The sequence below is a fragment of the Triturus cristatus genome, chromosome 12 (genome assembly GCF_964204655.1).
Source record: "Triturus cristatus chromosome 12, aTriCri1.1, whole genome shotgun sequence".
In the NCBI taxonomy this organism is placed as follows: domain Eukaryota; kingdom Metazoa; phylum Chordata; class Amphibia; order Caudata; family Salamandridae; genus Triturus; species Triturus cristatus.
In genome coordinates this window covers 624,148,598-624,162,534 of record NC_140595.1, presented here as the reverse complement: position 1 = coordinate 624,162,534, position 13,937 = coordinate 624,148,598, and the positions used below count along the sequence as shown (strand labels likewise).

General features: G+C 47.3%; 1 protein-coding gene across 1 annotated transcript in view; it reads left to right on the top strand.

The window, feature by feature from the left end:
• ZC3H18 (zinc finger CCCH-type containing 18) overlaps positions 1-13,937 on the top strand; it is a 537,339-nt gene that overhangs the window by 484,458 nt on the left and 38,944 nt on the right. Inside the window, exons 13-14 of the mRNA XM_085638957.1 lie at positions 622-779; positions 3,752-3,966. Coding sequence (XP_085495083.1) covers positions 622-779; positions 3,752-3,966 — 373 coding nt within the window. The remainder of the gene's footprint in view (positions 1-621; positions 780-3,751; positions 3,967-13,937) is intronic.

The window sequence follows — 13,937 nt, the reverse complement described above, 5'->3', positions numbered from 1 at the left end:
ATGTTAAGAGGTAGCCATAATAACGAAATAAAAATGAATAGAAATCATTGCTACTTACGCTATGTATAAGATAAAACGCACACTAACTAAACACAAGGTCATACCTCTTACTTATTAAGGGACCACCACTTTTATGTATCTAATGAGATACACAAAAATAACGTATAAAGGAGAAAGGAAAACAAAAGCGGGATTCTTATAATATGTACCAAATTGATTTTAAGCATTTAATTTGCTTAAAGAATGTAACATAACATTATCAACTTCTGCCACCTGTTTCCACAAATATTTTTTCCTTTAAAGATGAGAGATATTAAACTCTCAACCTAGTGATTTATTTTGATTTTGTCCCAAGTTTCCATACTTTCAGGGTTTTTTTCCTGATACAAGACTTCTCGTTATCTAAGCCCACTACCCTATTCATAAGTGCCAGGGTGGTCAGGTGTCCGTAAAAATGGCCATTGTCGGCCATCTTAGTATAATATTTAAGGCAATTCCTTTTGTTTCGCAGTTGTATCAATATGTCTCTATCCACGGCTGATTCTTCTTCCTGCATGGTCGCTAGATGTTCTTACCCCAGTACAACTCTTGAGTGTTGTTTATCTGGTTTGTGTGATCCAGGTCGCTGAGTGTGAGCAGCGTGTCCTCGGTTTCTAGCGCCTCCTCCAGCAGCTCCGTCCGAAGTGCCGACTCTGAGGACATGTACGCAGACCTCGCCAGTCCCATCTCGTCGGCCAGCTCCCGGTCCCCAACTCCCGCGCAGACCAAGAAGGATAAAGGTATCTTTTGCAGCTCGAGTCAGTGGGTTCCCTTCTTGTGCATGGGCTCTGACTTGTCTAGTTTGGTTGGTTGGTTTTCAGTCCATCGGTGTTTGTTTTCTTTCACTTAGCCTACAAATAAGAAAAGAAACTGTTAACAATACTCAGGCTATGGGTTCGTAACTGGCAAAAGCCTGACAATCCTGACTAGAATTGAACTGTATATGCAGACTTGGACCAGTGTACAATAATTGGGCATTGTTTTCAGTTTTTTGTGTGTTTTAAACTTGTCGTTTGTTCAGGGGAACGTTTTTGCATTAATTTGTATCTCAGATGTTTGCCACTCCTTGTGGCCCCCCCTCTTGCCCATTCACTGTGGCTGGCGTGCAACCGGCAGCATTGCATGTGTTGCTTTACACGGTGTACCCTGCAATCCTCGGGATATTGAATACAGTCCACAAACGCTCCTCACTAAAGTACTGTAAAGCAGATTTGCACATTGGATCCAACCACCTATTGCTGCAGAGCTATAGTTTGAAGAGAAATTGCAGTGTTCCTATTCTGTTATGGTGCTCCATACTTGGGCAGTACCACCCCTCTTCACTTCTCCCTGGCTGTATGGCCATTGCGTAAAGGGGGGCTATATTCAGGCTTTGCTGACTGGCTAACTTAGCTGTCGGTTTTCCTCCGTAACACCTATCAGAGTAGTTGTTAAAACGTGTGATTGGAGGAGTCGGAGGCACAGCTGATGCTTCAGGACATAGTGGCCTTGAATGAAGACACAATAGGTGGGTTCAAAGTCCGGGGCTCAGGTGTCCTTGCAAATACTGACAATTAATAAAACTACCCAAAATGATAATAAATATTGTGACTCTTTGGACAGAACACTCCATTATACGCAAAATATCCCGAAAACACAGTACTGGTCCCAACACAAACTAACCATCCACTGAGAGAGCTTTCATTATCAATCCCGGCCAGCACCAAGCTCGCAGCCAAGACATGCCCAGTGTTACCTACCCTGCCGCAACCCAGCTTCCAGCCAGTGACCGAACCTGTGGCACTGGGAAGGGCCTTAGGACCAATCTTCTACACAGGCCAAACTCTGTTCATAGCTGTGGCACAATCACCTTTATGTTCGTGCAAGGAAAAAGCAGACCGTTCATATTGAAGGCTCAATCTCAAACTTTGCAGTGCAGTGCACAGACAAAAAAAATGCAGTAAACAAAACATTGAGTACTCACATACATCTTCGTGTGTCAGCTGATCGTTCTCTCATGAAAGCTAACCTGATGAGGTGCAAGGTAGGATAATCTTTCTGTCTTCCATTATCTGGCAAAATCATGTGTCCTTTCTAGAGTGTAGTTTTATGAAATGATGAAGTGCCGTTGGTTGAATATCTTCACACAAAACGGTCTTTTGATAAGAAACTATGGTCACTTCCTCCTGAGAGGTTGCCTTAGATTTCTGGCTATGTGTTCTGGTTTGAGTGGCGGGTCACTGGAATGACCGTCCTGGCAAGTTCTGTATCTCTTCAAGGCTACAGAAGAGCCATTTTCAAGCCTGGCTGGTATCGCCTGGTTAGATTTACAGATTGTGCATAGCAAGTCTTCAATTCCAACTGCTTCTTCCCAGAGGGATCCCCCTCAAACTTTTTTAAATGTGCCAGACAACAGTAAGCTTCCACTGAAATGGTTTGGGCATTTGTGAGGCTCATAAGCAACTCCAAGTAAAATCTGTTGGATCACTGGGACCCTGTAGGAGCTCTTGGAAATGCTATGGGTAATAGGAATCATCCAGTGACACTTCCTTGCTAAAAGGAATAGAAATGCCCATTCGAAGTCTATTGATCTTTGGGGCTCTTGCCATACCTGACTTTGCAGAATATGAGACTTCAGTGTGCCTGCATCAACCTCCACTGCAGTGCATTAATTGGACAGAAAGGAATAGGTTGGTAGTGCAGGGTACCTCCCACTCAAATGCATTGGGAGTTAAGAATCCTACTATGCCTAATATTACATGAAGTGGGGCCCTGCAGCAATTCCGGGTGAAAATGAATTGGGAACTGGGAGTTGAATGATGCATCAGCAATAGGTGAAAAGTGGTAACTGGTAATTCGTAGTACTTTGAGTAGTTAGTAGGTTAAATATGTATCGGCAATGCCAATAGGTCTCTTCTACATGAGAGCTAATGGTTTTGTCAGTGTCTTTTAGCCATGTTGTGCAGCAGCATGGCTGAAGGGGGAGCACTATGGCGCAAGCAGCAACAATGCAGGAGGGGGGCGGAGGAACAGGGGAGCCACAGCAACACTGGTGGAGGTGGGAGGAGTGGGGCAAGCAACAACACAGTTATGGTGCGAGCGGACAGGCAAAATCGTTGGAGAGTGCGGAGGGACAGGGCAAGCAAGCAACAGCACAGGAGGCATGTGGAGCCGGGCAAGCAAGCAACAACGCAGGAGGGGGGCAGATAGGATGGGGCAAGCAACAATGTGGGAGGGAGAGCAAGTGGAACAGGGCAAGCAACCAATAGCGGAGGAGAGGGGGCAGGGCAAGCAATGGGGATGGGGAGAGACAACCAGCAACTAAAAGAAAAAAAGTAACTTAGAAAGCACGAGCAGTGGAAAGAGACTGGGCTAGGAACGAGTACTTGGGCCATTCTGCGGGGGGGGGGGGGGGGGGGGAGCTGGCACATGCTGACCGGAGAGAAGCAAGGAAAGGAGAGTGACGATGAAGCCAACCAGCGGTAAGCAATGGGTTATAAGCAATGGCTACAAGCCCCCTGTATGGTCACAAAATGTCTTGAAAGTAACAGTGCTTGCACTGTCTCAAGTGAGACCTAAAAAAAGATTATGCAGCATTGTGTAGAGATCTACAGTAGGGCATCTCGGCTCAGTCCCCACCATTTTTTGACCCATATTTCTGGCACCTTAAATTAACAACATAGCTCGGAGGCTATTTAAACTACATGAAAATCATTCTGATATCTCATTTTAGGTGGAAAAGCAAAAAAAGAAGATGGTATTAAAGATGAAAAGCGGAAACGTGAAACGGCATCTCAGTCACAGAAAACTACCCCCAAAGCACCAAAGCCACAGCAGAGCAGCAAAGTACCTCTACTGCCACCGATACTGCCACCTCCACCGCAGCAGTCACTAACCCAGAGTGGCTTTAGCGCCCACAAAGAGATCAAGTTGACGCTCTTAAATAAGGTAAGAGAAATTGCAGTTTTGTTGTTAATGAGTTACTTTCTGCCCTATGTCTTGAAACGATGCTAACTAAGAAAGTGAATTATCAATAGACTGTGCTTGGATCAGAAAAATAGATCTCGATTTTATAGTACATTTTATGTTATAGAAAGGCAAATAATATGTTAAGAAAAAAGAATATACAGTAGATATAATCAGATTTTGGTTAAGTATAATTAAAATCAGACTACTCCAAAAGAGACTATCAACTGATTTTAAAAATCTAGATTGATAGATATTCGGACCACCACTTTACAAGGTCATGCATAACATTATGTCTCCGTCAAATGAGTTATTATCGTCTGCTAGAAATGCGGCAAAGCAGTCTGTAGAAGTTTCAAAACTACAATTGTTTTGGTAGTAGCAAAGATAGTCTAATATATATTAGAAAGCTCCTCCACTATACCAGGATCCAAATAGTTCCCCCTCAGTTTGGCCTGACTGTACACATAGGGTGGAAAGGACTGCAGAGGGAAGCCCTACTAGGTATTTTAACACATGTACACTTGTGTGAAGATTAAGAGAGCATTGTGAGCTTGGTCTCCAATATAGGTGATCTACTCTGTAGCTGCAAACACGTAGAAGGGAGTTTAGACAAGTGTCACACTTGGGAAGTGCCTTGCCAAGGGGCCATCCATTTCTCCTGACCTTCACCCGTGACAATGAAAAGTGATATTTGCAAACTCCTGCTTGAAGCAAGGTCCATCTGGAGTATTCAAGGAGATGGAAGCACATCTGCAGGGTCATTTGATGGCCATTGGGAATGAGGTGCTGGGGCCGAAGTAAGCAGAGGGTGCACCATAGAGGACTGAGAAACTCCCCACAGAGAAGATAATAGAGAAACCTACATTGGAGAAACTACAAGAGGTGAAAAGAATCAGTTGATCTGATGGAGAAGGCACGGCAAAGATCCTCTGGAATCAAACTGCAACAGCCCGATTCCCTTTACGACAAATAACCAATGCTGTGGCAAGAGATGCAAGCTCTGACCTGGCAGACGATTCCTGTGCGTCAGGGAGAGGCAAACAGACTTCAGTGGACCTGTTGACCTGTGTCAGTCCAGTGAAGTGAGGAGATGTACCCATTGGGTGGAAATGTTCTGTTATGGTTTTCTTTACTTCTGTTTATTGGAAGGGAATTTGGGGAGTTTGGATGCGGGATTGGTGTAGAAAGATGTGAGAGACTTGTGTGCTGGTGCATGGCACTGTATTGGCACATTTGAAGGGAAACTTGATTCTTTTCTACTCAAATTGATTTACTGGTCAACGAGCCAATTCTCCAAAATAAAAATAATAAAGGTACGCTCCAGGGGCTCAATGCTTCAAAAAAAAGATCACTGTTTAATGGAGAGAAATGTAAGTCATTAGAGGAAGTAAAAAAAAACTTTGGCCTACCAGAGGCGCTACAGTTTCACACTTAGACACTGGGTATTGCAACCCTTGATTAATGCCAGAGAAACTCTATGTTAGATAAAAGTCAGGAAGCAGAGGTATGAGTTAATACCAACTTTCTACATACTGATTATAACCGTGTCACCCCAAGATAAAATTCCAGTTGTCAAACATTGGGAAAGGGATTTGGATAGGGAGATTACAGACAACAAGCATGAGAGGTCTACGCAAATAAATGGGAGATAGTCTGCGAGAAGTCCTGCACGGCTACGTACTGTAAACGGGTTAGACACCCAGCATATATTGATTATGTACTAGTATCATGCACCACAGAGGTTATCAGACTGGGACGAATGAGGCGAACACCTGTTGAGGGGGATGTGATGAAAAGAATGCACTTAGCCATCTCCTCTGGCACTGGCCAAAGTTAGGCAAATATTGGGGCGACGACCTGCTTATTAAACGTTCAAACCCAGGGGTGATCTTTTTTGGCCTCTCGTTCTAGGGCAAATGCGCCCCCATTTCTCAGTTAGGCAAACAATCCTCTGGCCTTAGTGAAAGTACATGTTCGAGGCATATGAGCTGCAGATTGTACACTTAGCATAGATCGCCATCTGGTGTTGGGCCCGGATGTTTGCAGTTTGTTTTTCTTCTTGGACAGTCTTTGGAAGTCACGAGTTTGGTGACTCCTCCTTCGGTCCGTACTGCGCATGGGCTTCGGCTCCATCCTCAGATTGTTTTTTTCCGCCATCGGGCTCGGATGTGATACTTCGTGCTCCGGCTTCGAACTTCTACGGTTCCAGCCTCGACGGAAAATCCTCGTTTCTTCGAGTTTCTTCATCATCATCTTCATCTCTCGAAGCGGCACTTTTCTCCATCCCGTACATCGGCACCGGCCTTCGGGCCCTCCTCGACTCCGGTCCCGGCCGATGGAAAGGACTCCGTTCAAAAAGTGCCCAAAATGTGGGTCTAAATTTCCCCACACCGACCTCCATCAGGTGTGTAATCTTTGCCTCTCTCCAGAACACGAGGCCAGAGACTGCCCCGCCTGTAAGTCTTTTCGATCGAAGAAAACCATCCGGGATCGAAAAGCTCGACGCACCATGGCGCACTCATCGTCTGCAGCTCCACCGGACATCTTCGGAGACGGTGCCGAAGCTTCGGGGCAAACACACACCGAGCAGGAAGAAGACGTCGTCAGCGCTTCTGAGGCCGACGACTCCGACGTGGAGGACATCACACCGGCGCAGCGGGCCGTGAGTACTGTGCCCCCTCCCACCCCCGCGCCCAAAACCAAAGAGACTCAGGTTACTCCCTCGCCTGCCGGCCTGGGCAAAACCAAGACCAAAGCTTCGATCACCCCACCTTCGGGCTCGGTGTCGAAGCATCCAAAGTCTCACGGCAGCTCGGGATCGAGCCAGCCGACGCCCGGTGCCGAAAAACAGCATCCGGCACCGAAGAAAGCAATATCCAGCTCGACTCCGAAGCCACCGGTGCCGAAGCCTGGACTCTCGGTGCCGACCAAACACAAACATAAATCTGTCGGCACCGACGCTCCGGCGCCGAAAATTCCTTCGACGCCGAAAAAACCGGAGGCCCCAAAAAAGCATGGCGCACACAAACCATCGAAGTCCTCGGTTCCGAAATCACCGGTGCCGACGGACGATTCGACGCCACTGGCTCTGTTTACACCAGACCCTCTACAAAAGACTCTGTCCAAAGATCCAAAGACTGGACTATTGACTTTAATTATCAAGAAAAGACGCCTTGATACTCCGGCTCCTCCTCCACCACCCAAACGGAAGGACTCTGCTACTTCTCCCCTCAGAGTGCCCTCCCCACTACCACCTCCCCTACCTCCTCCACCTCCTCCACCCCCTCCCCCTCCCAGGTCTCCGCCACCTTTACCTCACTACTCTCCGGCCCCGTCCCCAGATCCGGACGACGGGGACCCGGACAATTATCCGGCGGACGCCCCAATGGATCCCACTCCACCAGGGACCCCAGACCCGTGGGAGGATTACAATAACCCTGATGTACCCGATATTCCTCAGGACGACCTATACCCATCCAGGCCGTCTCCTCCAGAGGACTCCTTAGGGTTCCATCATTTAGTGCAGAGAGCAGCACACTACCATGGGGTGGACATGCACACTGAACCAGTGGAAGACGACTTCTTACTGGATACATTCGACATACAGGACAAATCCACCTCTATCTTACCCATGCTTAAGGGTGTCACCAAGCATGCCGCAGAGGTGTTCAAAGACCCTGTCAGGGCCAGGGTACTAAACCCTAGAATAGAGAAAAAGTATAAGGCGGCACCCACAGACCCTGCATACATTAAGGGCCCTGCTCCCTTAGATTCCCTAGTTGTCTCTACAGCTAGAAAGCGGGCTAACTCCCAGTCCTCAGGAGAAGCCCCACCGCCAGACAAGGAATCCAAACTCCTAGACGCGTCTGGCAAGCGCACCGCCTCTCAAGCTGCAAACATGTGGCGCATTGCAAACACACAAGCGCTACTTGCGCGCTATGACAGAGCACACTACGATGAACTTGAGGCTCTTATGCAGCACCTCCCCGAGAAACACAAGCGTAGGGCTCATGAGCTAATACAGGAGGGTAAACTCATTACAAACACCTCCATTAAGTGTGCCCTCGATGCAGCCGACACTGCTTTTAGAGCCATAAATACCAGTGTCCTGCTTCGTCGCCATGCCTGGCTCAGGATCTCAGGGTTTAAGCCTGAAGTCCAGGCGTCCATACTCAATCACCCCTTTGACCAACAAACGCTCTTTGGGCCCAAGGTAGACGAAGCGTTGGAAAAGATGAAAAAGGACACAGACACAGCAAAGTCTATGGGGGCACTCCAAACACAAGCGTCTAAACGTTCCTTTCGACGCTCCTCCTTTCGTGGCACAGGCAGAGGCTTCTCCACCGATAGCACCTCTACCTCCTACAAATCCCCTCCTCAAAATACCTTTTCAAAGGGCAACCAAAGGGGTGGTTACAGAGGCAACAACAATAAGGGCAGGGGCAAAACTAACAACACCCGTTCTGCCACCCCGCCCACACAATGACTTCCCTCCGCTCCCCCCAGACCATTCCACTCCGGTCGGGGGCAGACTACAAAACTTTATCCACGCATGGGAGTCCATAACATCGGACAAATGGGTGACCCAAATCATTCGGTCAGGGTACTGTCTCGAGCTAACATCTACCCCACCCAATATCCCACCAAGGCACCGCCCAATGTCTCAAGAACATTCCACACTGCTCAAACAGGAGGTACTCTCCCTCCTCCAAAAACACCCTATAGAGCAGGTCCCCATCAATCAGCAAAATCTAGGGGTTTACTCCCTATATTTCCTAATACCAAAGAAAGACGGGACCCTCAGGCCCATTCTGGACCTCCGGCCTCTAAATGCCTACATACATTCAGACCATTTCCATATGGTCACCCTACAACAAGTCCTCCCGCTCCTCTGTCAGGGAGATTTTCTCACAACATTGGATCTGAAAGACGCATACTTTCACATTCCAATACACCCCTCTCACAGGAAATACCTCAGGTTCGTGGTGGACGGGCAACATTACCAATTCACGGTTCTCCCCTTCGGGGTCACCACCGCACCACGGGTGTTTACCCAATGCCTAGCGGTAGTAGCAGCACACCTCAGACGTCAACACATTCACGTCTTCCCTTACTTAGACGACTGGCTGATAAAAGCCGCGTCTTACCATCAATGCGTGCAGCATACAAACAGCACCATCCAACTGCTCCACCAGCTAGGCTTCACGGTGAACTACCAAAAGTCCCACCTCATACCATCTCACACAAAGCAATACCTCGGGGCCACTATAGACACCTCCAAAGGTATTGCCTATCCAAACACAGCCAGAATCACAAGCATTCAAGCCTTACGCAAAACATTCCTTCCCCAACACTCTCTTCCAGCAAGAGTGTTCATGAAGCTCATAGGAATGATGGCGTCTTGCATCTTTATAGTGCCCCATGCAAGACTACACATGCGTCCACTTCAAGAGTGCCTAGCACAACAGTGGAACCAGGCCCAGGGTCAGCTGACGGATCTGGTGTTGGTGGACGGCCGCACACATCACTCTCTGCAGTGGTGGAACACCACAAACCTTTCAAAAGGGCGGCCGTTCCTGGACCCGGTTCCTCAGGTGATTCTAACAGCGGACGCATCGCTCTCCGGCTGGGGAGCGCACCTCCTACACCTCACAATGCAAGGTCTATGGACGCCACAGCAAAAATTGCTCCACATCAACCATCTGGAGCTCTTGGCGATCTTTCTAGCCCTAAAATCTTTCCAAAAACAGATTTCGGGCAAAGCAGTCCTCATTCGCACAGACAACATGACTGCAATGTATTATATCCAAAAACAGGGGGGGACACACTCTCCCCAGCTCTCCCGCTTAGCCCAGAGCATATGGAGATGGGCAATTCCCCAAAACATCTTTCTCCTGGCACAACACGTTCCAGGCGTACAAAACACCATGGCAGATCTGCTCAGCAGACAAACGCAACAACTACACGAATGGGAACTGCATCCACAAGTTCTTCAACCATTCTTCCAACAGTGGGGGCATCCTCAGATAGACCTCTTCGCCACCCACGAAAACAAAAAATGCCCAAGCTTCGCCGCCAGATACCCACACCCATTGTCCAAGGGCAATGCGATATGGATGAACTGGTCAGGCAGATTTGCATACGCCTTTCCACCTCTCCCACTAATTCCATTAGTGGTCAGGAAGCTACAACAGCACTCCCTCACACTCATTCTGGTAGCTCCGACGTGGGCCAGGCAGCCGTGGTACACCACGCTACTACAACTATCAGTGGTACCACATCAAAAACTGCACCTATCTCCATGCCTCCTAACCCAGAACCATGGAGAAATCAGGCACCCGGACCCAGCTCAGCTCAACCTGGCGATCTGGCTCCTGAAATCCTAGAATTCGGATACCTTAACCTTCCCCCTGATTGCATGAACATCATCATGGAAGCCAGACGTCCTACCACTAGAGCATGTTATGCCGCAAAGTGGAAAAGATTTGTTATTTACTGCCGTAACAATACAATCAACCCTTTAGATGCATCCATACAGCACATCATATGCTATCTGCTCCATCTTCACAGGTGTAACCTGGCCTATTCATCCATACGCCTACACCTAGCAGCGATTGCTGCTTATCTACAAAACAGACAGCATTTATCTCTCTTCAGAGTGCCCGCTATTGAAGCCTTCATGGAAGGCCTTAAACGAGTAATTCCTCCCAGGGCACCACCTTCCCCTGTATGGAACCTAAATTTAGTTCTTACACGACTAATGGGTCCGCCCTTCGAACCAATGCATAAATGCGAGCTACAGTTTCTCACCTGGAAAACAGCTTTTCTCGTAGCTATCACTTCCCTTAGAAGGGTTGGTGAAATACAAGCGTTCACTATACAAGAACCCTTCATACAAATACATCACAGCAAGGTCATACTTCGCACAAATCCGAAGTTCCTGCCCAAGGTCATTTCCCCCTTTCATCTCAATCAATCGGTGGAATTACCTGTCTTCTTCTCGCAACCTCAATCTGTTGCAGAAAGAGCCTTACACACACTCGATGTAAAAAGGGCCTTGCTATTCTACATACAAAGAACGCAACCCTTCAGGAAGACTAAACAATTGTTCGTCTCCTTCTCTCCACCACATAAAGGCAACCCCATTTCTAAATCAGGGATAGCTAGGTGGATTGTAAAATGCATACAGATTTGCTACCAAAAGGCTAAAAGAACATTATCTGTTCCGCCTAAAGCCCATTCTACAAGAAAGTTAGGGGCTTCTATGGCCTTTCTAGGGAATATACCCTTAGATGACATCTGCAAAGCAGCCACATGGTCTACACCGCACACCTTCACAAAACATTACTGTGTAGATGTGCATTCCAAGCAGCAAGCTAGAGTGGGCCAGGCTGTACTAAAGACACTATTTCAAACCACTGCAACGGATACCGGTGGTCGCCGCTAGGGTTGGGTACTGCTATATAATCTATGCTAAGTGTACAATCTGCAGCTCATATGCCTCGAACGGAATATGCTACTTACCAGTATGCATCTGTTCTTGGCATGTAGAGCTGCAGAGTTGTACACGCCCACCCGCCTCCCCGGCTACCTGTATCCGTTCCAGTACATCTTATTTAGATACTACACACATGGGTTTCTCACTGTGATTACCAAGCTCCATCATTTCCCTGTTGGCGAAAAACAATCTGAGGATGGAGCCGAAGCCCATGCGCAGTACGGACCGAAGGAGGAGTCACCAAACTCGTGACTTCCAAAGACTGTCCAAGAAGAAAAACAAACTGCAAACATCCGGGCCCAACACCAGATGGCGATCTATGCTAAGTGTACAACTCTGCAGCTCTACATGCCAAGAACAGATGCATACTGGTAAGTAGCATATTCCTACTATCTGGCTCAGTGGGAAAAATTAGTACTCCCAGTCCACACAGACTGCCTGTTTCGTCTTTTGGATGTTCTAACAATGGAGAACGCTTTCTCCTCCCAACTTTGAAGCTAACTGGTTTCCCTTGTTGTCTTTCATGTCGAATCCGACAGCTGTTGTACTTTGTTCTTGAAGAGCGCTCTCAGCCCGTCCAGTCAGGTGATTTGAGGACAACACATTGTACTGTCCATTCTATGCATTGTGTGCTCGCGGGCAGGTGGCCTGATTTTGTTATTCAATATACAAAATATAATTCCCAGGCACTTGGATTTAGAGATGGAATGTGGAGGGTGTCAATGCCCAGGAATTGAATATTTTATTTCTCACCATCAAGGTGGTTGTAAGCAATGGTATGTGTAAGCCTTACAAATAAAGTTAATTCGAGTTTATTGAACAGTCATATCATTCTAAAAGCAGCACCTTAATTATTTTGCCTTTTATATTCATCTTTTTAATAGAGTGGGTTTTGAATGTTGTTTTTAATTTATTTTGAGATTTGTTTTAATTGGTTGCTAAAACACACATCAAAATTAAATGTGTGATCCCTTTGATGAACCCCCGTGTAGCGAAGCCATGAATGTCATCTGGAACTTGGCCCTTGTCTTTTGTTCTCTCGTTCTGCACCCCTCTCTCTCGAGGTTGAAAAGAGTATGCCACTTTAAAAGGATGTGTATGTATAATAGGAAGAATGGGACGGACTGGACTACAGTCAACGTGTTCCTTCTGCTTTTTATCAGCTCAGGACTGCAACCTAACTGATCTTCAGCTGCTTTAAGAACGAATTTTGATTAGTGATTCAGTCACTACCAGGACTTTGTTGCCACCAGCTGGATTGCTCAAAACATTTCCCTTGCTACCCCATGCCGTCTGGAGAGACTAGATTTATGGAATTCAAAAATGAATGCTGGAATGAGAAGAAACGACCCGACCGGCCAACGAGGAGCTAAGCGGGAGGAGCAGATCTTGGGGCACGCATCATGGTGATCATTGCCAAGGGGGCGCGTGATTAAAGGCAGAGTGGGGCACGGAGTACGTAACCTGCTCACACCTCACGGGCTCCTCGTGGGCCAGCCGTCATAGAGTCACCACTACACATCCAGTGGGGGCAATGCCCTACCTTTGGGCTCTCACCTATCATCCACTATAAAGAAAGCCTCCTTCTGTCCGTGTCTTACAAAGGGCCCAACCAATCTGCGTTTCGTCCAGCTCAAAGAAAGCCCAACTCGTTCATATCCAGTCCCATCGCTAGACATAGCCCACGCTTCGCAGAGCTTCCCCTCGTCTGTTTATCCAAGCTTTCCACTGTACTTGAGCGCTCTGAAGTTGCCAGGCAACGTGCAGCGCTTTACAACGCGTCATAAACTTTGAAGCCACACTAGTCTGTGACCAAGAGGGAAGGCTACAAACGTACACTCCTGTATTTACTAACTGTGACATTAGACCGCCTGTTCATTGACATTTACAATGCGATGTTGCTAGGAGATTCAAACGTTTTGACTGGGAATTCTTTCCGTTTCCTGACTGTTGGTACTTGTGTCTTGCTCATTGCAAGTGTGTATAACACAGGCCCTTTATATTTTAGTGAGCTGCACCATTTTTCTGGTAGACCAGCATTACAATAGTTAATAGACCACTAATAATTCGTGGTAAATAAGGGCACAAACTGTTTCACATATTGAAACAAACCTATTGGTAATGTTTACAAAGACGGCAAAGTATTTTGTTATTTTCTGTAGTATGATTGGCAGACGTCCAGACGACAGGAACTAGCCCAGGCCAATGCCAAAACAAACAATGGGCCTTTTAAAGTACCAAGTAAGCCTCAGAACCTGTTCGTGCCAAGAGAAGGAGTGTATTAGTTAGGTAATCTCGCAGGGCATGTTCAAGGCCTGGTTATTTAAGGATAAAGGTAACAATCTACATTTTCATGGCTGCTAACCTGCACTGGTGAGTCTTGGAAGTCGGGTGCACCTGGCGGCAGCAGGGCATGACAGGTGACACATGTAACATTGCACTCGTGGTATCC